Genomic DNA, 27,475 nt, shown 5'->3' on the forward strand with positions numbered 1-27,475 from the left:
GCACGCTTCAGGTTGACGTTGATCGTGGGGTGGCGTTAACAATTGGGGTGGGGGGGGGCATTTCACACTTCAGAGTGGGTATTTGGGGTCTGTGGGCCATTTAACATTGTTCCCTATGTAAAATCGCGGTAATCGCGTCGGTCGCATCGCATGCGATTTTTTGTCAGCATGCGACGCGACCGACGCAATTTTTTTCCTTGCGATGCCCACGATCAAAAGCGTGGGCGCCCTGCTAGGAAACAAGTACCCAGTTTTCATGGGTTGTCAGGTTATATCCGGCCCGGGAACAATCTTGAAGCAGCCCGGGAGGTGGTAGTAAAGCTACTGCCCGGGGGGGGGGGGCGGGGCGTCTGGGGGTGGTGTTAATGCTACTACCCGGTGGGGGGGGGAGGGGGGGGGCGAGGTGGAAACGCTACTGACTGGGGGGCGCTACTAACCAGGCTTCATGTTCCATACTGGTACCAGCGGCCGAAGCCTGGTCACAAAGAAGGGCAGCATAGCCCAAAACAAATATGGCCGCCGCATATTTTCCCCGCATAGGATTACGCCAGCACCGGGCTTGGTAGCACGGTCGGTGCCCCAGCCATGGTGAAATCTGAACCTGCCCACCGGGAAATGGGCTAGTTTCCCAGGCGGGCCAATCCGCCCCTGAAAGGAATGATTTATCCTCGAAACTGCTAACGCGCCGGGTACTTGTTGTGATCCATAATCTACAGAAAAATCACTTCTGCTACTAGATTTATTCTCAAGGAAACTTGTTTTATTATATATTAGAATTTTAATAAATGTTTTATGTATAAAAAGTTTCTATTGGTTATTTGTATATAGGAAAGGAAAAGACTGGAATTACCAAATATACATTTATGGGCGCTGTATAACACTACTGTGTGGATATTTTGAATGTGGAGGTCCCTCTAGTAGGGGACCAAGTGTTATTAGTGACCTTTATATTTAGCGCAAATTGTAGAGATTTTGTATCATATATTATATATATCTGTGTGGGGCTGGCGGCACTCACGGTCTTGAAAAAAATAACATTTTTGTGAGTGGTTGTATATGTAGGGGCCCTATTGCACCTCTTTGCCTGGGGCCCATAATGCAGTTAAAATGGCCCTGCTTTCCATAGATTTTCATTTGAATACAAGTCATGTATATATAGTTTGTTGAGATGGGTTTACTTTAACCAGGGAATGTATTATTCCCCTGGTCACAACTTCCCTTTATAGGGTTAAACAAATGCCATTCGGCTCCAGAGAAAGTGCTTTGTAGCCAGATAAGAGAGCCTGGCTCAATAGCAGGGATTAAAATCCTTCGGAGACTACTTCTTGGCATGCTGATGCCAAAAAAAGGCCAGTTTTGTAGGCCCAGGATCGTAATATCAGGGACTTGGACTGTCAGTACTTGGAACCGACCCTCCCTAATAGCGCGACTTGGAAGTTCGTACTTTTTTTTATTTCATGTGGTGTTTCTTCATCATATTTTTGTTTTTTCATGATTGTTATATATATTTTTTTTTAGCATTTTTTGTTTCTATTATGTTGTTCTTAGATCACCTTTCTATCAGGCCACATGATGAACCTTCAGACCAGAGCAGAAAAAAACGAGATAAGACCTGGCAAGAAGGTACACAAAAGGATTCTCATGTCCTGGTTACTGTCATCATTTACCGTAGTTTAGGAATTTTGCTTCCTGAAAAGTGGGATCCTGACAAGAGGAGTCTCAGGTAAAATCATAAAATGAGGCCTATTACATTCCAATAGCTCACATATTTTTTATTTAAAATGTTACTTTTTTTGTCTGTTAGGATACCAAAACGCCCTGTAATAAACTCCCCTGTGGTGAGTATTAATATTTATGGAACTGAAGGTGGTGCCCTGGATCAACCAATAACAGTGCAGTTTAAACTCAGAGAGACACGGGAACGATCAAAACCTATATGTGTTCATTGGAACCATTCCCTTCAGTAAGTTCAAATGTATTTTGATTGAGTTATGTTTTCTTTTAAGATTCCAATGCTATTTATCTTGCAATGTACCCTATATAACCATGATTTAATACATTTTACATTTGCCTCTATTTTGTATTTCAGATTACCTATCACAGGGGGAGGCTGGTCAGCACGAGGCTGTGAGCTGGTCTTTCGAAATGAAACACATATCAGCTGCCAGTGCCATCAGATGACCAGCTTTGCCGTTTTAATGGATATGTCTAGAAGAGAAGTGAGTGTATGAATAAATCTTGTAACTGCTTTTTTCTAATCAAAATGTTCTCTCCTATATTATATCCTTACTTGGACAGTGTATTTAAATGTACTTTTCATATAATAACAAAACAATATAATGAGAGAAAGACACTACTAGATGAAGATTGGCCATAAGCTGCAGTTGTAGAATTCCCAAAGGGACAAACTCAAGGGGCTGCTAGGTTTTATTTACTTATGTTTTGTCTGTGGCCAGGGAACATTGGGCCATCCCTGACAATATAGATGCCTACTTGCTGGCTCCTTCCCAGTGACTAGTCACCTATTACTAAAAATACATTGATCAGCTCAGCACTAACCCATTTCTCATCTACAGGTCTTCCTCCTCTTTTTCTCACTTCTGGCGCTAAACCACTAACTCCAAACGGGATACGGTCAGTTGGTCGATTTAAAGATGGTCCACAGTCACTAGGTCGCCAAGGTGGACAGGAGTCTAGGTCGACATGGGACAAAGTCGACAGGTCATTAGGGCGAGACAAGCATTAGATCGACGTGGTCTAGGTCGACAGTCAAAAGGTCGACATGGGCTTTTCACTGTTTTTTGAGCAGACATGTGCCAACAGGCGGTATTTCATGCCCTACCATCCACTAGGCCATGGTGGGAGAATATAATAGTGTGCCAAGTGCAGCGAGGCACCGTGCCCGAAGCATGGCGAGCGCAGCGGTGCACTTAAAACTGTCGACATTTGGATAAAAAAAAACTGTGAAAGACCCCATGTCAACCTAATGCTTGTGTCGACCTAATGACCTGTCGACCTTGTCCAATGTTGACCTAGACCCATGTCGACCTAGGGGTGTCGACCATCTTTAGGTTGACCATACAATCCATGGTACTTGTGGAGTATCACGGCTCCCACGACCTGCATCGTATGCAGATCGTATGCTAAAAATCGCATCGCATCGCATGTGGCATACGATGCGATGTGATGTTTTACCGATTTTTGACCATTTTTGCTCAAAAATCTTATGTCATCGCATGGCATCGTATGCCATATGTAGTGGCATACGATGGCATACGATGCGATACGATGTTTTACCGATTTTTGAGCATTTTATCTCAAAAATCGTATGCGATCGCATCGGATGCCATGCGATGCGATCGCACCCGATTTTGCATTGAAATGCATCAGAATGCATTGAAATGTGTATTAAACTTGTGAAATGCCCCCAAATGCCATTTTTCATAGTGCACCCCCCCCACTATCAACGTCAACCCGAAGCGTGGCGAGCGCAGCGAGCCCGCGAGGGGCGGCGGTACGCGTCCTACGACCTTTTCATACCCCCACTATCCACGTCGGCATGGAGTTGAGAATAGAATAGTGTGGCGAGCGCAGCGAGCCACCGAGCCCGAAGCGTGGCGAGAGCAGCGAGCCAACGAGCCCGAAGCGTGGCGAGCGCACGCGGATACCTTTACAGCTATACGCGTCCCCTCCCGGGCTTCACAGGTATCCGCGTCCCCTCGCCACGCTTCGGGCTCGGTGGCTCGCTGCGCTCGCCACACTATTCTATTCTCAACTCCACGCCGACGTGGATAGTGGGGGTATGAAAAGGTCGTAGGACGCGTACCGCCGCCGCTCTCCACGCTTCGGGTTGATGTTGCTAGTGGGGGTGGTGCATTATGAAAAATGGCATTTGGGGGCATTTCACTACTTTAATACACATTTCAATGCATTCTGATGCATTTCAGTGCAAAATCGGGTGCCATCGCATCGCATCGGATGCCATCGTATGGCATCCGATGCGATCGCATACGATTTTTGAGCTAAAATGCTCAAAAATCGGTAAAACATCGTATTGCATCGTATGACATCGTATGCCACTACATATGGCATACGATGCCATGCGATGGCATACGATTTTTGAGCAAAAATGCTCAAAAATCGGTAAAACATCGCATCGCATCGTATGCCATCGTATGCCACTACATATGGCATACGATGGGAGCCGTGATACTCCACAAGTACTCAATCCATACCCCTCCAAACTCCAGCTTCTGACAGTTGGCAGGGATAGGGACAATGAATGTCCTATGTTTAAAATAATCTTTCTAGGTTGCCAGGCTAATTGGTACTTGATCCCCAGCTCACTGGCCCTCAGTTATTACATTGGCGGGGCAATTTATATAGATGTACATTGAATCCTTTCTATACTGTATATGTCTCATGACCGGGTGGCTCCAAAACACTGGCATCTGTTGGCAGCGAGTGAAACTCTACTAGCTTTGGAGGCATTTGCTTTGAGCGGGCTTACATTGATATCTATTGGAAGCAAATGAAACTACATCTACTAGCTTTCGAGGCATTTGCTTCGAGTGGGGTTACGAGTACAAATATATATTAGATAAAATGGATGCTAGGTGCCGCTTGTGTACAGTATTTTAACAAATATGCCAATATTAGTGATAAACACTAATAAATAATCAGTAAAAACATCCGTATAAAAGCAACCCTTTATATAAAGGTGTCAGCTATCCCATAAATAATGCTAGCATAAAAATGGGATAGGGGTTCAGCGACCAATGATGCTACAGATGGAGCCTCTCTCATGCTTGCGGGGGCTGGCGATAAAATCGCCAGCCCCCGGGCCTCACCATCCGTTGGAAGACGTTCTCTCCCCCTTTCGGACGGACCTCCCTGCTGGTCCCCTTTAGTCGCTGCCGCACCCCCCCCCCCCCTAACTCTGTCCATCTCCCTGAAGCTGAGACGGGCAGGGTCCCGCCGCCCAGCCGCCGAGTGACTGGGACGCGCATGCATGTGAAGCGTTCGCACGTCCCAGTTAATGGAGTCCCTCTTAGCCAGCGGGGACATTCTAGCGAGTGCCGGCAGTGAATGAGAGGGCTCCATCTGTATGTACTTTGAGGTGTATAAATAGAGGATAGTATATCAATAAAATAGTGACTTTATTAATAATATATATATATTTTTTTAAATACACACATACAGTGAATACAACTGGAAAGGATAAATAATTAAAAACAGAATGTAAGGAAGATAAAAGGGTACATATAAATAGTGTAAATATATGTAAATAAAAGATGGTAAACAAAGGACCATGAGGTAGCTTATCTTATAGGCAGAAGGTGATCAAGGCAGCACCCAACGGGTTTCGTCACTTGGACTTCTTCAACCCCTTGAAGAAGTCCAAGTGACGAAACGAGTAGTTTCAGTTGCTGCCAACAGATGACAGTGTCTCCTAGACACACGAACACCAGACATATATACTGTATTATAGATATACTCTCCAGTCCCCCACGGGTATACCTTGCTCTGGTGCCTTCCACCGAGAAGGAAATAACTCTATGTAGCAGCAGATAATGAGGCGGCACTCAGAGACTTCCAATAATAAAGTAAAAAAAGTGAAGGTGCTTTAATCCCACAATCGACGTTTCGGGGACTATGTCCCCTTCATTAGGATACAGTATAAGTGACAGTGAGCAAGTTTAAATACTTACACTGAACAATAGACATCTTCGACTCTCCCGCCCTGCAGTTGTGTCGTTCATTCATGGTCCCCACACTTCCGGTATTGGACCTCATATCCGTCGGAAGTGACATTGCTGGGACGCCGGAGCGTTACCCTGCTAATGGGGAGGGGAATTGTTATAGTAACATTTACAAACAAGCAGTGAACGTGGTCTTTATGTATGCTCATATAAAACGTAGCCAAAATAATTTGACTTAGGGTGATTTTATATGCTTGTGCATGCCGATTGCGCTCCCACCCTCCACACACACCTGCGAGATGAGTACCGGAGCAAAAATACAGCGCAGCACTGTATAGAGAACACTAATCACAAAAAATATCTAAAAACCAAACAAACTCAAAATTTTTATCTATAGCAGTGCAGCACTAATCATGATTTATAACCATAATTTTTGTAGATCTCTATAAATTGACTTGCAGTGTTATTTACTGACCACTGGATCAGGATCAATATGTTGTTATTAACCACCTCTTCTAGCTATGTAGGCATTATTTGGGATTCCACCCTTTCATACAAAATTAATTAGCCCCAGTGGTCGAAGCGGGGGAATGGAAAAGTTAAGAAAGTTGTTGCTCCAGAAAAGGGGGCGTGTCCATGTAAAGGGGGCCTGATCACACAAAGCTAGAGGAGTGGCTTCATCTCAATAGGGGTGTGGCGATAAATGCCACATACCATAATGTCCATTACACATGACGCAACACACCGTGATGCCCATTACACATTATACCACACAACGGAATGCCCACTATACATGACACAACACACCGTTATGCCCATTACATATTATACCACACACTGTAATGCCCATTACACATGACGCAACACACCGTAATTCCCATTACACATTATACCACACAACGGAATGCCCATTACACACGATGAAACACACTGTAATGCCCATTACATATTATACCAAATGCAGTAATGCCCATTCCACATGCCATAATGCCTATTCCAGATTATTCCACATGATATATTGCCTGTTATACATTATATTGCAAGCTGTAATGCCCATTACATATTATGTCACACACCGTAATGCCCATTACACGAGTCCACACACCATAATACCCATTACACATTGCACCACACACCATGATGCCCATTACACATTGTACTACACACCGTGATTCCCATTACACATTGTGCCACACACCTTGATGCCCATTACGTATTATGCCATTACTGCTTACCTACATGTTGATGCCCGAGGCGTACAGTGACCTCCCTACACTGTCAGTGGCCGCTGCCGCCAGGACTTCTGCTCCCCCATTCACCACCGCAGCCGGATCTCCTCTCCAGCTCGCCGCTGCCGCCGCTGGGATGCCTGCTCTCCATCTGGCTGCTGCAGCTATCACCGCAGAGAAGAAAAACAATCACTGGTCCAGGAGCGATATTGACTTGAGGGGATCAGTGTAGGGTGAAGTCCACTGGTGCAGAGATGAGAGCTGGGCTCTCTGCACAGGCAGGAAGAGGACAAGCAGTGCGGGGTTGAGAGGGGGTTAAGCTGAGAGACAGAGGGGGGGTTAGGCAAAGAGAGAAGGGTGAGAGAGTGAGGTCAGGCAGAGAGAGAGAGAGAGGTGAAAGGGGGTCTGGAAGAGAGAGGGGTTAGACTGGGGTCAGGCAGAGAGAGCGAAAGAGGGGGTGGCAGGCAAAGAGAGACTGAAAGGGGTCAGGCAGAGAGAGGGGGGCCGGGCAGGGAGATAGAGGTGTTAGGCAGAGAGAGAGGGGAGAGAGAGAGAGGGGGTGAATATACTGCTGCAATACACCTGCTGTAGTCTGCCCATCGTCTGCCGTCTGCAGATTCAAATCCAGTAACAGCCGCTGGCAGTGTAACTGAGAGGACCAGCGGCACAGAGAAGAAAGCCAGGCGCCCTGCACAGGCAGAGAGAGGACCAGTGGGCAGCGTTGCAGAGAAGATAGCCGTGCGTCCGGCACATGCAAGGAGAGGACCAGCGGCTCAGAGAAGAAAACTGGGCGCCCGGCACAGAAAGAGTGCATCAGCGATGGAAGCGGTGGCAGTGAGTGGTGGGAATCAGCCTGGAGGGGAGGGGATCAACGGTAGGGAGAGGACGAGCAGGGATGAGAGGTGAGCTGGGCAGGGAGAGTACTAACACCTGAATTGTGACTGGTAGTGATGGAATCTGGGACACCGGTTCCAACAGCACGCATATGCAGAGAAGCGTGCAGTCCCCTGCATTCCGGGTCAGTGGGAAGAAGTGCCATTATGCCATACCGCCGCATACCGGCCCACTTCGACCTTTGATAGACTATAGACTCAATCAAACCTTTCAGTTTCAGGGTATCAAGGCGGAAAATCCATTTTGTCTGTAACTGTAATAATTGTTTAAAGCGGTCCCATCCTCTCAGTGAGCTTGGTACATTGTCTATGGCTATATATTGTAAAGTGGCCATACTGAGTTTAAGCTCGGCAAAATGCTGAGCTGCTGGTTGGTTCCCTGTCTGTAATGGGCCCATATGGATGTACGATGTTGCGCCATCCATACTTTCAATTAGCACTCAGGTTTGCCAATATAGTATAATCCCCAAGGACATATAATGGCATAGATTACAAATTTAGAAGTACAGGTTAAGGTAAACTTAATTACATGCTTTTTATCTGTGTGCGATGTAACAACGACAGCGGCACTTTGGTCTCTTTATTGAAGATAGTAAGACGAGCCCTGAAACGTTGATGAATATGTTTTGATGACTAAAGCTTTTTCACTAAGTCTCCTGAATGCAGACTGATTATTGGATATACAGTAGTGTGGAGTCTTTCGCTCACCAAGGAGGGCACCGGAGCCAGTTGCTTTTGGTTACAGGGTTCTGGAGCTATGATTTGTGATATATATCATTTACTAGTAAGCCCGCCCGACGCAATGCTAGTCTGTTACCTTGTGATTGCCTCTATATTTGTGCATGTGTGATAGAGAAAGAGTTGTAGTTTCACTTGCTGCCAACAGATGGCTTTGTTTCGGAGACACACAAACGGACACTATACATACATACATACATATATACTGTATATATACACACACACATATATATATATATATATATATGTAGAATGTGTTTCACCAGAAAGAGCTTCTTACTTTCTTCGACCATAGATATGTATTGGTCTGCAATAACCCTACGCGTTTCGTCCCTTGGGACTTCTTCAGGGGTAACAAAGAATCTGGATGGTGAAACAATGCCATATGTAAGTTATACATTATAACTAGTAATAAGGTGGCATAACAATATATGCATATGACGGGAGGATAGAACATAGGACAAAGCTTTCTTTCTATCCATCCACAAGACCTCTATTAATAGCGGAGTCCTAGAGAAGTGCTGCTTTCTAGACAGCGTGGGACAAGGTCACAACCCCCTTTGATTGTGGATATATATATATATATATATATATATATATATATATAGATCCAACTACACTGCACCTTCCAAAGTAATGTCCGTGCCCAGTCATTAACAGCGGAGTCCTAGAGAAGTGCTGCTTTCTAAACAGCGCAGGGCAAGGTCACAACCCCCTTTGATTGTGGAGAGATATATATATATATATATATATATATATATATATATATATATATATATATATATATATATATATATATATATATATATATATATATAGATCCAACTACACTGCACCTTCCAAAGTAATGTCCGTGCCCAGTCAAAATAACATAATTTGTACATCCAAGAAAGACTCCTCTATTTGGACAAAACCAGCACAGGACTCCAGATTATTAAATGTTAAAGAAGAAATGTATTAGGTCATGGCAGACCAATAGCAGATCAATAGATCACATGGCATGACAATTCAAGTGACAACAGGACAGTGTAACATCCTTAGGCAATAAACAGCATAGTTACTGTGTGGGGCTTCCTTATCCATCGTCCCTTGATGGCTGCCGTTTCGGTGCAGCGTGCACCTTTGTCAAAAGGGAATATATATATATATATATATATGTGTGTGTGTGGGCAATAAATCACACAGCGGCACTCCGAGGAATATTTTCAAATCAAATATATTGAATAAGGTCACCAACAGGCAATACATTTACCTATCTGTTCGGAGGGCACCGGGGTACCAGCATATTGGATACGGGAGTGCCAGGCCGCTTTAATATATATATATATATATATATATATATATATATATATATATATATATATATAGATATATATATAGATCCAGATATATAGATATATATATAGATATATAGATATATATAGATATATAGATTTAATATATATATATATATATAAATTAGTAAATGGTGGTGTCATCGGGCTTCAACAATGGTGATTTATTTCAAGTGGTCATATGTAGATGGTGACGAACTTTCAAGGCCACAGACGGTCTTTTCATAAGGTCAATACAGCATAAACAAAAAAATACATAAAAAGCATATCACAGTATCTTACTTCTGGAGACTCTTATACATGTGCAAACAAAGGCAGGTGTCTGGAGACTCGGACTTCCGGGGTCCGGGTGGATGGATCCCATCCACGTGGGGGGTGTATATCCGTATCCATGACACTGAGGTAAACAAATCAACTTTAATACAGTGATAATACACTGTAAAACCTTTAGAATGTAAGCTCTCACAAGCAGGGCCCTTTCTCCTCATGTACTATAAATCTCTGCCATCCTGATGATTGCTTCAGTGTCCTTTCCCCTGATGCAACTATCTTATTAACCATGTACCTAAATTGTCTTGTACTGTAATTCGTTATCTGTTTTTGCCCATTTGTGTATTGCTAGGCACTGCAGAACCTTTGTGGCGCCAAATAAATAAACGTTAATAATAATTATAAAAACGTAGTTTATAAGTGCACACTATAAAATACTATCTAGCGATTAAAAAATGGATAGGTTAAATCTATAATGCTATATTGTATATTGTTATACACCAATACTTCTATATTGGACTAAAGCAGGGGTGGGGAACCTTTTTTGTGCCAAGGGCCGTTTGTATGGGAAAAAAAATCCTTCGGGGGCCATATTTAAAAAGTTCTCTTACAAATTGTCCTGCTGCAATCGTCCCACGCTCCCGCGGCTGCCAATGACTAAGACTGACAGTCTCCGGCTGCTGTTGATTAAGAGGAACTACCGACCTATCACGAGAATTCCCCTGTACTTGACTACCGGCAAAGCTGCCAGGTGGGTGGGAGGGCCACCCAGACTGGCTATGGGGGCCGCATATAGCCCCCGGGCCTGAGGTTCCCCACCCCTGGCCTAAAGGCTCATGTACTTTAATCTTTTCAACAATATGTACCAAAGCTGTATCCAGAAAATATCTAGTGCGACCTAATTATATAAACTGGGCCAATATGTATATAATCCCACATTGGGACCACATTGATCAGAATGATAAGAATAATAATTGCCATATATCTCACGTCAAACTCTTTTTTTATGTTGATCTAGGTCAGGCTTTCCCAACCATGGTCATCAAGGCACACCAACAGTGCAGGTTTTAGTGATATCCAGGCTTCAGCACAGATGGTTTAATCAGAATCACTCAGGTACTAATTAGGTCACCTGTGCTCAAGCCTGGATGTCACTAAAAACTGTGCCTTGAGGACCGTTGTTGGAAATGCCTGATCTAGATATATTCCAATAACACTTCTAAAGCATAAGGTCCTAGAAAATTTCAAGAGCATTTTAAAATTTATATTCACAAAACTGTCACAGAAAAATGTTCCAGGAGAATTTTTTATTAAGTACCTTCGGGACATCGGAGGTACTGTACATGACAAACAATCCAAAACTTACGGGACAGAATGGCCCTCCATCGCAATGTGGGCGGCATTGGAGGGCAAACCGATGGACCAGCCCATTGCCAAACATTTTAAAACGCATGGTCATACTTTATGCAGTTTGCGATGCATTGGTCATTGATTATGTACCTCTGATGTCCCGTGGTGAGTTATCTCAGTGTAAATCCAAGGATTCGATGTCAGACTGCCGACAGCTGACATCCCAATTAAGAGTATGCCAAGGTGGGTACCAGGCAGTAGTGGCGAGACTTAGGGTTAGGCTGTGGGGAGAGAGGGTTAGGCACTTGGAAGGGTTAGGGCAACTTACAGCAGTGCTCTCTTTCTCAAATATCCAACCTTTAGTATACCACCCTATCAATATCTGTGTTCACACCACAGCACCTTAACTGCCCCCCTCCTTCTCGCCCTCCCCTCGGTATAAAAATAACCTCTTTCTTTCAGTGTATTATAATGCTGTTCATATGTGTCTCTATTCATGTTAGACGGCTTTCTCCTGTGGCTTGCAGCCAAGCAGCTCCTGTCACGATTGTGTGTGTTGAGCTGCCTGCAGGGAGACATAGGGGTAAATGGAAGTAGCTTGGAGAAGGGATATCTATCCCCATAAAGAACGTTATGTGCATGGTCATAATGTACCAGCCAATCAGCTCCAATATGTTAATTGACAGTTAGGAGCTGATTTGGCTGGAGCATCATCACTTTCTTATAATGGTATTTATTGAGGATAGATACCACTTCTCCAAGCTTCATACATTTACCCCAATAGTAACATAGAAGAAGACTTATGTCTATCAAGTCCAACCTTTTACAGGACACATTAAAACAGTGATTCTCAGTCCTCAGGACCCCCACACAGGTCATGTTTTCCAGGTTATCTGTGCATTTGGCATGTGACAGTTGGTGATACAGAGGTGCAGCTGCTGGTGACCTGGAAAACGTGCACTGTGTGGGGGTCCTCAGGACCGGGGTTGAGAACCACTGCATTAGAGGGTGTTGTGTAGATAATTTTTTACTTCGATTAACTTTGTGCTAATCGGTTTATCGGTTGTACCCCTGGATGTTTTTATCCAATAAATGCTTTTCCCAACCTTAATTTAAATGTACAGTGTTTGTGTCTGCCGACACCACTTCTTCTGGAAGAGAGTTCCGTACTTTTACTGCCCTTACCGTAAAAAAAGCCTTTACTTAGGAGGGTATGAATCTTCCCTTCTCCAACCTGAGCGCATGCTCACGTGACCTAGTCTCTGACCTCAAAGTAACTTCGTTAAATTGTCCCCTATTCGTTATATTGTTAATCATGTCTCCCTGAAAATGTCTCTTTTCTTTAACTTTTTTCCTTTTTCTGCTCTGACAGTATTATGGTCCAGTGAGAGCAGCCAGCAGCACAGCGATGAAGACCTAGTCAGATGCACTTTTTTAAAATTAATCTCTTATATATGCTAAAGAACCTTAACCTTTAGCACTCGGAAGCAGCAGCAGGTCATCAGCAGCGCACCAAAAAAATACTTAGCCTGTCAGGTATATTATTAAGGTTTGCCCTGGCAAATTCAGGACTTGATAATCTGTAGTTGTTCATTTCTGACCTTATTTAGTATATGTCAGAATTATACTATTAGTGGGCCCTGACCTATTTAATGTGACGCATATAATTGCTTAGAAATCATTTTAATCATCCTTATTCTGTTGTATCTTTTTACTGAATGTACTTATCTTTCTCTTCTCTTGTTATCTTTTTCAGAATGGAGAGGTACTCCCTCTGCGCATTATTACATACTCTTGTTTATGGGTGACAATAAGCTTTCTGCTCCTCTCCCTGCTTTTCCTGTCTATCCCACGTTCATTAACTTCCAATCAACACAGCATCCATCGGAATCTACTGCTTGCCCTTTTCATGTCTCAGCTCAGTTTCCTGCTGGGAATTAATCAGGCTGATATGCAGGTATGTTTATGTTAGAGATGTGTACCAGACACCTTTCATGTTTTCGTTTTGGGTCTGGATCTTCCTTCATGTTTTGGCTCTGGATTGGTATTGTCAACACCACCCTTTTGGGTTTTGGTTTTGTATCCATTTTTATTTTATATTTTTTTAATCATAAAAAGCAAAAATCACAGATTTTTTGTTTTGTTTGTTTCTACAGTATTATTAACCTCAATAATGTTCATTTCCCAGCCTATTCCGAACACCACACACCATTTGATATTGTTTTTAGGCCAAAAGGTTGCACCAAGCTAGTTGGATGACTAAGCTAAGCGACACAAATTGGGTGGCACAAACACGTGGCACATCTAGGATGTGCACTGCGGTGGCAGACAGGATGACAGTTTCAAAAACTGGGCCCCAAAGAGCACATAATGCAAAGAAAAGAGGTGCAAGATGGATTTGTCCTTGGGTCCTCCCACCCTTATGTTGTATTAACAAGACACGAACAGTTTAAAAAAAAACAATCATTTCAGCTGCAGGGTCTGCCACAACTGTGCCCAAAATTATTGGTTCATTTGGACCCCCACAAAAAAAAGAGGTGCGAGAGGGAATTGTCCTTGGGCCTTACACTTACACTTATGTTGTATTAACAGGACATGCACAGTTTAACAAACCAATCAATTCAGTGTGGGTCTGACACAACTGTGGCTGAAATAATTGGTTTGTTTGGGCCCCCACAAAATTAAGAGGTGCTCTGTCTGCTGTACCACTCATGGGGTGCTGCTCAGTCTGCTGTATCAGTCCAGGGGTGCTGCTGACCATCACTGCTAAGTGTGCTGTGTAAGTCTAGGGGTGCTTTGTATCGATAGAAATGGATGATAAACAGATCAGGAAGCACTTCCTACTACTAGTGCTGAAGCTGTTGCCACCAGTCATGACATTGACAATGCAAGTCCATTAGCGTCGTCTGCTAAAGTCGATGCACAATGTCATAGAGGGCATGAAAGAAACAAATAGCAACATTTTACAATAATAAACAAAAAAAGTAACATTATTTGAGGAGAAATGTAAAATTGGCAATACCATATGCCATCTACAACACGAAGTGGCAAGGAAACGCTAAGGCCTTAGCCTGGTGCTTTAGCCTGGTGCTTTAGCTTTTTAATGAAGATGGAAGCCTTCCGACCTTTTGACAAATAAAAAAAAATAAAGCTTGTTAAAGCACACAAACCAACTGTGTCTTCAGAGATATCATTAATCCCCAAGGAGAGTGCAAGTGTGTCCACAGTTGTGATGTACAGTATAGGCCTGAACCTACCAATACTGTATGGGAAGCTCCTTTTACCATTTGCACATCCTACAGTATGCAAGTTTTGTGAAGAGCAGCGGCAGTCAACTTGCTGACATTGAGATTGAGGATGTCACTGTAGAAGTACACCCGGAGGATATTGGTGTAGCTGGCGCTAATGAGAATGTTCGCAATGAGGATTCTGATGATGGGGATGTAAGTAAGTTTTAAAACAAGGAACATAATACATAGGATTTTGGGTAGTACAGCAAATGGTAGGTCACATAGACATAAAAGAAAACCTTGAGAGTAAGCAAAACTTCCACCAGTTGTGTATTCCAGACTCACAATGTACCAGGTGAGGCAGGCATCTTGGGCGCACGTAGAATTACCTTGGGTAGAATAGGTTATTCCTAGAAGAAATTACAGAAAATGGGATAATTGCAGTGTAAAATAAAGTAGAGAGGATGTGGTTTGGTTTGTTTAAATAAAGCAATAGTGGAGGCAGTTGTTGCCCATGGGATGAAAAGCCAATTGTCATGCCTGGGCAAAAGACCCCAAAATCCACCTCTTCAGTCTAGCATTATTTATTTTCTACCCAAATCCATACAACAACTGTCAATCCATAGCATTTGTACAGCCATATTAAGCAGGGGTAAGGACTTGAACCACCTAGAAAGTAATATCCTGCCTTATACGTCACTTGCAGCGTATTCATCAAAACTCAAAGTTATTGTCAAATTCAGAAACTTTGGTCAAAAGCGTGATCAGTCCAGCGACACCTAGCTCCATTTTCTCTGTTATGTCCAAGCACCTGGAATCCACACCACCAACACCCTCATCATCAATTGCCTCCTCAATCATGATTGGAAGTAGTCCTGTAAGCAATGTCATAGGCTTGACTGACTCATAAGGGTATATTCACTATCAGACGAAGGAGGAATATATTCCACCAGTTCGCTGATTTATATCAGCTCGCCTAGCGGAATATATTTGGCCAGTTTGAAATTCCAACTATTCAGAATGCTTTCCTAGTGGAAAGCATCCTAGCGGAGTGTCAGGCTGCCGCGTACATTTTGCCTTACCCATGTGGCTGTCAGCGCCGCTATTGCCAGCAACGCTGGAGCGGGGATCAGCCAGGGATGAAGGGGTTCATCTCCGCTGTCACCCAGCCGCTCACTCAGTGCAACTGCCCCTCCTCAGGGCTGCCCCCCACTCACCCCAGTGTCAGCACCCCCCCCCCCCCCCCCCCAGTCAGAGCTGGGACTGGCTTGTAGTGAATATTAATGAGCCGGTCTCTGCTATCTGCTCCAGTGCTGCTGGGGATAACGGGGCTGACAGCCACATGAGTAATTAATATTCACTACGAGACAGTCCCCGCTAATTACTTATGCGGCTATCAGTGCCGCTATTGCCAGTAGTGCTGGAGCAGGTAGCAGGGACCGGCTCATTAATATTCACTGCAAGCCGGTCCCAGCTCCGCTGTCACCCAGCCGCTCACTACTTTTCAGCTGCCCCCCACTCACCCCAGTGTCAGCAGCAAACTGTTTGGGTGTACGAAGCACAGCTAAAAATACATGAGCTGCTGTGCAGTCTCGCTCGCAACCCCTCACACAGGCACCCGGTGGCTGTGTCCATCCGCATTCAGCCCTCCTCCCCACCTGCACAAGCACCTAGCTGCTTTGTTTCTGTAAGTGTCCTTACAGCCGCCTGACTGTGTCCGTCCAGCCTGCCTTGATCGCACACCCAGCCAATGCATTCTCACACTCCTCGCCCAGGCACCAAACAGCAAGGTTTCGCATCCCAATACCTGCCCAAGGCTCATCTCACCCGACATTTTTCTCACCCCTTGTGCTGCCCATCCTTCCCGGGCACTGGCACCCATGGCAGTGTCCCCCAAGTAAGCTGCTATGTTAGTTTTTTAAATTGTTATTTTTTTTCTGTACAAATATCTTGCCTCACCATGTCACCTCACCCCCTCACACTGTTGCCTCACCCCCCCTCTCGTACCACCTCATCATCCCCTCATCCTGTCACCTTACCCCCTCTCATCTCAGCATCTCTCTCACCCCCTCTCTCACGTCACCACGCTTCGCCATCACCTCACCCCCAGTTGCCTCATGGTGTCAACTCACCCCCCTCTCGCCTCAATCCACCTCATCCTGTCCCCCTCTGGCCTCATCCCACTGCATGCTGGGAAAGACAATGCAACTTGGTAGAGTAAAAAAAAAAATCAAAATGCAAAAAATCTACATATATTCATATGGGCAATAATAAACATTAAAATAAAATGAATATTGAATTGGTAATAAATTACATAGATTTATAGATTTTTTTTATAAAATAATATTTTATATTTTGTAGTCTAGTCCTGACAGAAGAAATTGTCTAGTTCACATGGTCTAAAACAAGCATGTCCAACGTTGGCCCTCCAGATTGAAAACTACACATCCCAGCATGCTTTGCCACAGTTTTGCTATTAGAGAATGCTAAAATTATTGCAAAGCATGCTGGGATGTGTAGTTTCAAAACATCTGGAGGGCCAACGTTGGACATGCCTGGTCTAAAACGTGACTGAAAACTGTAGAATCCATTTAGACAATCTGACACTGAATAGGCTAAATCAGATTAACATTACTGAGTTCCTAACGACCAACACTGAATACTTACCATAGTGACATATTTTGTGAGGTTGAAAAATACTATTTGCAAGGAACAAGTAAAATGAAGTAGGACAGCAGTCACCCAGTTGCAAAGCAGATTATTGAGACCATAACAGATGTTAGATGTGGGTCCAATATCTGCCATTAGTGCAGTAGGATTTACACAGTTGATTAATGTACTGTGTCCCTGCTCTAGTTTCTGCTTCGTAGGACAAGCAATTCCCAGACTGTACAAGAACATTTAAAAGGTGTAATTTGTGTCCTCACTCAAAGATGCTATTGTAACCTCTGTTCACTTAACCACCAACATGTGGACAAGTGGAACAGGACAAACTATGGACATTATGACTCTGACAGCCCAACAGCAGAAGCAGCAGCATCTCACAAACACCAACTCCTTCCTAGGCAGGCTGCGTTGGGTTATCACCAGTTTCAGTAAGAGGAGAAAACTGAAAGACTCTTAAAACTGAGGGACATCATTGCACAATGGCGTACCCCACTTGGACTCTCCTGGGGATATGTGTAAAACAGTAGTTAGTTTTTTTTAAATTCATTAACAGTTATTTATACAGCGTACACATATTCTGCAGTGGAGCTTATTATCTATATTTCCTTACGTGTTATAAGCAAACAGTAAGGGGTTATAATTATTTAAATCAAATAATTGTAGAGAGCGCACTGAATTAAGCACAAAGTATTTATTTAAAAAGAATTTACAGAACTAAAATGATTGATAAACCACTAGGGCAGCCACTGAAATTCATTTACAGCATAACAGTGTGTGGGGTATCAGTGTGTGGGGTATCAGTAGGGATAATTTACGTTGGGAGCCAAGTAATTGGCCAATATATTTTGATTGTGGGGGGAAAACCGGAGTACATGGAGGAAACTCCTCGCAAGCTCAGAGAGAATATACAAACTCCACACAGTTAGGGCCAAGATGGGTATCTAAACCCAGGACCTCAGAGCTGTGAGGCAGTAATGCTAACCAGTCCTTGCTGCAGTATCTAACAATGCCACCAGTGTTGTGAGTGCATTACATCTCTGCAAATTCCAACAAGTCCCATGTTTTGCTCACACAATTAATTTTATAGTGGTGCAGAATTTTTCACCAAAAATTACAGGGGCATTGAGAGTGGTCAATTTGTTGAAATCAAACTACAATTTTTTGGTTACTGTACTTACACCACTCATGATTTTGACCACCAGAGACACTGCCCATCTGAACGTCCACACTCCCTTGCCGCTGAATCCCCTTAGTTACATGTTACTTCAGTGCAGGAGAAATCTAATGTACAGTATTGGCAGGAAAAGAGGCCATTTTTGAGTTGGCCCTTGCACAAACTGGCTTTGTTTTACTCCAGTGTGTCTTCAATGCAATTTAATATTTGGTATAGCACCCCTGTTCCACAGTACCTGGATCATACTCCAATGTGTCTTCATTGCAGTTTAATTTTTGGTACAGCACCCATGTCCCATAGTACCTGGATCATACACCAGTGTGTCTTCATTACAATTGAATTTCTGGTACAGCACCGGACAGTACTACTAGACGTATATACAGAAGCACAGGACAGCACAACTGGACTCATATACAGCAGTACAGGGAAGCACTACTGGACCTATACAGCAGCACAGGGCAGCACTACTGGACATACAGTATATACAGCAGCACAGTACAACACTACTGGATTTATATTTGGCAGCACAAGGCAGGACTACTGGACTTATATATGGCTGCACAGGGCAACACTGCTGGACTTATATATGCCTGCACAGGTCAGCATTACTGGACTAATCTACAGCAGCAATATTGGACTAATATAAAGCAGCACAGGGCAGGACTACTGGACTTCTATTTGACCGCATAGGACTGAAAGGGCAGACGCAGACAGACACCCCTGGACTGATGTAGCAGAGCAAACAGGGCACCCTGGAATAAGACAGCAGACCCCCCTGACCCCAACAGACAGACAGAGGTCCACCCTGCACCCTCTCCTATGTGAGATGGCGACGATCGTCGGGAATTTATATAGGATCCAAAACCCGGGAGAATCCAACAGTGGGGTGAGGATGTTTTGCCTCGTTCTGGGATCCAAGTCTGGTGGGAAAACCCTAGTCTTGCCTAGATCCTCGGGGGGCTCGGATCTCTGAGATCTGAACGTGCTAATCCCTAGTTTATGTATGTGTTTTTGAATGTGTTTTTTATTTTAAACATGAAACTGAACATATGAATGAGTTAGTAGCTCTGAGTCTATAGCTGGGTTGCCCTAGGCAATGTGCAGACCAAGCAATAGTCAAGTTAGTTGTGCCTCATGTTATCCATTTTAGTCATATGTACAATGATTCCCCTGACACTTACAATTTTCAATTGCTGTTAAGAGATTTGGGATACCGTCACTAGGTCGACAATCATTCCATCGACATGCAGGAAGGTTGACATGGGTTAGGTCGACAGGGTCATTGGGTGGACACAAGCATTAGGACGACATGGGGAAGGTCGACAGTCAACAAGTCGGCGAGGGGTTTTTCACTTTTTTTTGAGCCGACGTGGTATTTCATGCCCTACCATCCACTATGCCGTGGTGGGAGAATAAAATAGTGTGCCGAGAGTAGCATGGCGAGGACAGCGAGGGGCTTCAGTGCTACGTTTCAGTGTCCATGTCGACTGTGTCGAAATTCGGGACATTTAAAAAAAAAAAAAACATGTCGACCTTTTGACTGTCGACCTGCCCATTGTCAACCTAATACTTGTGTCAACCTTTTTACCCTGTCACCCTTAGTCATGTTGACCTTTTTCATGTTAGACCTAAGCCCTGTCGACATTGGTCAATCCAATGATCGACCCAATGACCCATACCCAACAACATATACATTTGCTGGAATATAGCAACTCTATACTTAAGAGGTTGCTGTTATTTGATACAGTAATGATTGTTAGTCACGGTGGATGCAATCATTTTGCTGCAAAACGAAGTATGAGCATGAACAGTCAACATAAAATTAGACGAGCACATGAACATCTGTTAAATTCAGTGACTGTATCTGTAATGGTGCCCATACAGTAGTGCGATCAGATGCGATGTGACATTACGATGCAACTTCTCATTGCATCCGATCACATCCGATTGTTTTCTTCCCCGCACCCAATGTGCAATATCACACATTGTGTGCTGGAACCGGGCGGGAGGCAGGAGACTGGTGGCTGTAGCTGGCAGTGGGTATCGGTACGGTAGGTTAAACTCCAGGTTTAACTCCAAAACATCTCATACCTAAATCTTCCAAAATCAATAGGACAAAATAAAGTACTGAATACCAATGTAGCCAACAAGTGGTATATCTATAGAGATCCTAAATGACACAAAATATCAAATAGTGGTTTGAGTCAAATGTGTCAATTATGCTTTATATAGAAGGTAGAAATACTGTACCAGAATTTTCAGTTGTGTAGATAAAATAAAAGGTGTTCTAAAGTGGCCAATAAAGTGTGCTTCATTAAAGGTTTCTAATAAAATAAAATATACAATTTTTTTTTTATTAACAGGAAAATCCTTATAATACAGAAATGTAACGATCAAATAATAAATTAAATCCCATTTAAGACAGAATCAAAAATAAAGTAGGACAGTAAACTCAGCTATAATGACATATTGCAGGTTCATTAAAATAGCAAGGGCTGGACAAAATCAGACAACTTCAATACAATATTAATATGGAGGATCATTACTTACTAGAAGGTATGAGTTATGTGAAAAATAACTTTTAAGGGACATTTTCAAGGGGCGGGGGGACAGGGTTCGTACATACTGTATAGCAACCATGTGTCAAAAAACTTTGCCAACAGTTTCTCCTTTTTGAAGTGTTGTGTCAGTCCAACCCATCGTGAACAGATGGGATATTCTAGGAAAGGCTAGGGACATGGGGGATACAAAGTTTTTTTTTAATATGGGTCTAGTCTAATTTGCATAGCTGGAGCACCAAAAGAAGGAGCATACCTGAAGCTTCAGAGATCAATGGAACAAAGTAGATATGTGTCACAGATCTCTTCTGACTACTGGTCCTTTTGGGTGTCAATCACTGTGGTCAAAATCCCAGCCCAGACTGCTGCTATTGTATCCATAATATCATGAAACAAAGAAGCATATGATTGCATTAAGCTGCAACAGGTGTCTAGAAACATGTTCATGAAAATATTAAAGGTACTGTATTAATACCCCTCATATTACATACATTTACATTATTATGTATTACAGTGGGAGCCACTGACATCTATCTCCATAATAGGATTAAGTGAGTAATTCGATTACTCTGCTAATCCCATACTCTATTGTTCTATGTATTGTATTGCAGTTGAGAACAATAGAATAGCCATGGCTAGCCATGGTGAGCCATGGCCAAAGGAACAAAGATGAAACTGACTCCTACTGTACATACATTATAGTATATACCAATCAAGTCTCTACTTGGTATAATTCTTTAATGTTACTATGCTTCATTGTAAACTCCAGTCAATAAGTTTTCAAATAAAATAAATGACCTTATGTCTTATAAAATTACAGACCAATATGGTGTTTCTGCTACAGAGGTATGAGATGTCGGGGGAAATTTAATAGGATGAGAGATTCAGAAAGAACAATACAATGAATAACAAGAAGGTAAAATACACCAAAAAAAGTAATTCCTCTGACAGTGTACTGTCAGAGACAGCAGCTGAAGTCGACGCTCCAGCCAAAGTCGACGCAGTTGCCTCTGCGGTGTCGCCTTTGTCTGCCTGGGGGAGCAGGGTTAGCTCGTGCAGAATGCGCTTGAAGGGGTCTTCTGCACCCAGTGTCTTCCTCCAGATGAACTCTTGGAAATTATGAGTCCAGCTGATGGGGCGCAGTCCCCCTTTGGCGCTTATTGCGCCACTTGCAGGATCCCCACAGTCTCTCTATATTCTGGGTGTGAACCCCGCTCTCTGGATCCACGAAGTGGTAGCGGTGGTTCACCCTGGTGTGATGATACCCAGCCTGCTCCAGCTGCTCTGTTTGGTACACCCTCCAGCAGTTGGAGAAAATAGTGGTCCCCGGGAGCACGTGACTCTCGATGGCAGTAATTAGGGTACTGGCGTCACGCCTCTTGACTGCCGTCAAAAAACATTCTCCGGTCTGTCTGGAGATTCCCCCAAAGATCCACTGCTGGGGCAGCATGCATCCAACATTGGCCTTGCACTTCACAAAGAGGCTTTCATCAACCTCCAAAATGGTGCCTGGGCCACCAATTTGTCACTGAGGCTGCGACAGGAGGTCGACCGCACAGGCCTCCCACATTAAATTATTATATTGTGTACTGGTGGCCTGGGAGACAGAGAGGTGTCGCTGACAAAAAGTACACTAGTCAGCTCCTCAGTCCAGCAGAATATAAAGCGGATGAGGGTAACGAAGGTCAGATGACACCCTCTAAACCACTGTGAAGCCCTCAGACTGACCTTTTTTCTGCAGGTGCGGATATGGCAGCGCCACATTCTCTCCCTAATACTGAGCCTCATCGGGTGTCCATTGTGGCAGGTCTGTGTCTCTGGCAGGAAATGTTGCCCCTGAAGGAATTCCACTGCCTCCTCCTCAGTCTGGGGCAGAGTAAAAATTGTCAGCCTCTCTGCAGCCATGTCTCCCATACGTGTGCCTTTCAGAGAATACAACAGCTGACTGACTATGTTAACTGTGTACCGCTCAATCTACAAGCTGACTGACTACACAACAGCTGACTGACTACGCTAACAGCGTACCGCTCAAACTACCAGCTGGCTGACATAGACGCAAGAATAACGCGCTGTTTCTGACAGGGACGCAGCTTCTGACTACGGTGAACTAGACGCTGTTTCTGACTACACTAGTCGCGGGTACACACACTACGCCGATTTTGACAGGGACGCTTAGGCTGACTACGTACTGCCTACGCTTAATACACTACGCTACTTCTGACTGACTATGCTAGTTGCGTGGAACACACTACGCTGCCGCGGGAACACGAGCCCTATTCTGAAAGGGATGCTACACTAAGTACGTAACTGCCGCCGTGAAACTAAACAAGTACCGAAATCTCCAGGTTTTTTTTAACAGCAATCATTTACACTGCAAAACCAGTTTGATTTTGAAGTGTGAATGATTGCTGCTTTAAAAAAACTGTAGATTTCTTACCAAATCTCTCACTTTCTGAATCTCTCATCCTATTAAATTTGACCCGTCGTTTCTGTTACAAAAATTTGTAGGAAAACATGGTAACATTTTATAGTTTGATTGGTAAAGTAAAAGTCACAAAAGGTACTTCTATGGGTCTATTTAGTCAAAAGGTTGGTGTGGAAATCTATGTTTAGCCCTTTAGGGACCATGGAGTTCATGGTGAATATTCAAAATAGTTGCCCCTCTCCAATTTTTGGCAGTTGCTTCTATTGCCATGAGGAATAAATTGCTGGGTTTCGACTTGTGTACCTCTTGTAGTGGCGTATACACTTTGTTTTTCATAATCCAGGCGTATATTGCATATATGTGCATATATTACATATTCTAACCAACATGGGCACAAAGCCCTGTCCACATTACACCACACACCGTAATGCCCCTCACACTATAAGCAGCACACCTAGGGATGCCAAACCCGGGGCATTTTTTCAATCCGGGATTCGGGATTGAAAAATGCTCAATCCCGGCATTCCCGGGATCCCGGGATTGGCCTCCCTAATAAAAAAAAAAATGGCCCCTCCCCCAGATGACAATATAAATTTCTCCTAAAGCTGCCCCTCGCACTGTCACTTACGGCGGCGGGGGTTGTGGTGACAGGGCAGCAGCAGGACGGCTATCTCTGACGGGTGGGCGGAAGGCTGGGGTTGGCACATCGGGCGTCTGTCCGGCTTTGGGACAGTGTGCTGTGCTGACAAGCAGAGCAGCGGCCGGGCTGCACAGCGTGACGTGATGTCAGGGTTCACACAGCGCAGCCTGGGCGCCGCCATGCTTGTCAGCACAGCACTCAGTCCATCCCAACTCCCGACAGCAGCACCGGGGGTAAGAAACAGTCAGCCGTGCAGCGTCTGAGCCATATTCTGGTGCTCAGTGCTGCCCGGCTTTAAACCAAAACTAATGGGGTTACTAATCCCGGAATCCCGGGATTGGAAGCTTCAATCCCGGGATACAAATCCCGGCAATTTTAGGCCAAAATCCCGGGATCCCGCCGATCCCGGGATTGGCCTCCCTAAGCACACCATAATGCCCACTACATTATACGCCACACATCTTAATGCCACTTCCACTTTTTGCCACACACTGCAATGCCTTTTACACATTACACCACACACCATAATGCCCCTCAAACTATATGCCACACACTGTACTGCCCCTTACACTATATGTCACACCGTAACTCCCCTCACACTGTACACTGCACACCGTAATGCCTTCACTTTGTGCCACACACCATAATGCCACTTACACATTACACCACACAACGCAATGCTCTGTACACATTACACCACACAACGTTATGCCCCTCACATTATACGCTGCACACCGTAATGCCACTTACACATTACGCCACACACCGCAATGCCCCATACACATTACGCCACCCACTGCAATGCCTCATAAACATTACGCCATACACTGTAATGCCCCTTACACATTATAAACATATATATATGCACGCTGTTACTACCACCCTCTCAGATAAAGGTAATGTAGAGGCAGTATCCTTAACACTAATTGCCTTTTGATACAATTGATATGAAGCAGGATACTCTTGCTACATAGAGGCAATACAATAAAGACAATAAGTGGACTATAATTAAAACATAAACATTTTAAACACAGACCTGTCCATGCTGTAGAGCAGTGATGATCTTCAACAACAAACTACCCAACCCCTCTTCAAGCAGAGATACAGCACATACCTGTAGGGCAGGTAAAAAAACCTGTCCCCACAGCAACTTCAGCACAGAGCTGAGCAGCACGAGAGGATGGACAGCATCACACATTCTCACCAGCCACCCTAAAGCAGCACAGGCTGAGTGACTGTGTGCCACTGCATAATATAACCAGTCCCTCTGGTGAAGCTACATTATTAAGCCCATCTAGCACTGGCGACCAGGCAAGATAAAGCAGGGAGAGGCACTTACAAGTGGGGTGGCCGTGCATGCATGCTGTGTGCGCCACTGCCTCCCTCCTGAGCAGCCACGGAGGGATGGAGCAGCGCCGGTGGACGTTGAGGGAAATCATTCACTGGGTGCAGGGGGAGGATTCAGGGATGTGGGCGCTTTCTCTGCTTCCCTGACTCACATCAGCTGTTGCATCAGTGCTGTTTTGTTCTCAGTGCTCCCCGCAGACCCCGCAACACTGGCTCCCCCAAGCCAGTCTGCGGCACTATAGTTATGCCACTTGGTTGCTATGAATAACTTGTCCACTTTATTTCTCTAAAGGCTTGATACAACTCCTCAAAACCTGGCTTGCATTGCAATCACTTTCTGCCTTTTGAAGATAACACTGTGGAATTGTTTCCTACAAAGATAAACTTGTAGAGTTATGTGTAAACTAGTTAAAAGCCCTTCAAAATGTGTTCCTACTCTGTCTTCACAGCTCACTTTTTCCATATCCAGCAAGCTTCAAGCAGATCAGTGTCCCTGCAATAATTGTTTTTGCTTTCTATTGTGACATCTTTTAACACATAAAGCAGGCCTGGCCAACCTGTTGCTCTCCAGATGTTGTCAAACTACAAATCCCATCATGCCTTGCCACAGTTTTGCTATAAGGGACTGCGCGACTTGGACTACGGCGGAGAGAAGAGGACGGGATCTTCACCAGATGACCTGGTGAGTAGTATTTCCTTCCACAGGTCCCCATATGGATTTCTTCGGATCCTGGACCCCAGACTCTTCAGCCCTGGAGCCCCGGACCCTGTACCAGCCCTGGAACCAGGACCATGGAGCCCCGGACCCAGGGACCTACCGACGGGATCAAGATAGGTAAGTATCAGTATGTATGGGCTCTGTGTATTAAAGTTTTATTTTTCTTATGTGTCAGTGTGTTTTTATTTAACTATTGGTTTTGGTGTGGAACTAAAAGTCATGGGCCGCATGCTGGGACTTGTGGTTCTCAAAGTCCCAGTATGCGTTCCTGGCTTGCTGGGACTCATAGTTCCACAGCAAAACCCAATGGTTTATTTCTATTTTTTACACTTTATCAGCTCGATGCCCACTGCCCAGGGGCATTGAGGACAGCACCAGGCTTCAGCCTGGTCAGGTTAGTCCTGGAGGGGGGGGGCCTTTATTGGGCCCCTGGCCAGACTGACTGGTCAGTAGGGTGATGTTTTTGCCGCGGGACCTTATATAATAAGTGTCCCCCGGCTGTGACATTACCCTGCTGGCTGGTTTGGCCTGGGGCTGGTTCTTAAAATATGGGGGACCCCTATTCATTTTGTCCCCTTTATTTTGGGAACCTGCCCCGTACCTGGGGCTGGTTTTAAAAAATTGGGGAACCCCTATTTGTCGGGTTTCCTGATTTTTTTTTATTACCAGCCCGGCTCTTTCAGCCTGGTACTGGTTACGATTGTGGGGGGGACCCCACGCCTTTTATTTTATTTTTTTTACACTGAAGGCTGCAAATACGACAGGAAAATAAAGTGTATTTGCCCAGCCATTTGCGGGCGTTTTCAATACGGCCTCTTAGTAAATCAGGAATCACCATTCTTTTGAATGGTGATTTCTGTCGTATTCTATACGATTTTTTTCCACTAATTTTTCTTAGTAAATTTCCCCCAAAGAGTAATTTTGTCTGTCGAGTGGCCTCTAGTGGTCACTGAAAATACTTTAACTCATAGAGGTGAGGAGTAATTTGCCTTTTATATATAAATACTCCAATTTAATGAAAATTACAAGCTACATAAACTAAACTTTAACTAAAAGCATCTGCTTAAGGCTAAATTTGATAGTGAAGTACTGCGTTTACAAGAAGTTAATGGATCTATGGATAATTTGAGAGAGTGACCTATGTTTTCTCAGTAAGGGAAGCTATTAATAAAGTGTACTTTGATGTTACATGTTACAGCT

The 27,475-nt window shown here is 44.1% G+C and overlaps 1 protein-coding gene across 3 annotated transcripts in view; it reads left to right on the top strand.

The window, feature by feature from the left end:
• Positions 1-27,475, top strand: part of LOC146060192 (cadherin EGF LAG seven-pass G-type receptor 2-like) — a 264,989-nt gene that overhangs the window by 128,389 nt on the left and 109,125 nt on the right. For all 3 annotated transcript variants that reach the window (XM_083173157.1, XM_083173156.1, XM_083173155.1), the window contains exons 22-25: positions 1,549-1,723; positions 1,805-1,963; positions 2,090-2,219; positions 13,273-13,473. In XM_083173157.1, the coding sequence (XP_083029283.1) occupies positions 1,549-1,723; positions 1,805-1,963; positions 2,090-2,219; positions 13,273-13,473 (665 nt within the window). The remainder of the gene's footprint in view (positions 1-1,548; positions 1,724-1,804; positions 1,964-2,089; positions 2,220-13,272; positions 13,474-27,475) is intronic.

This window comes from Crinia signifera, chromosome 2 (genome assembly GCF_055691185.1).
Source record: "Crinia signifera chromosome 2, ASM5569118v1, whole genome shotgun sequence".
In the NCBI taxonomy this organism is placed as follows: Eukaryota; Metazoa; Chordata; class Amphibia; order Anura; family Myobatrachidae; genus Crinia; species Crinia signifera.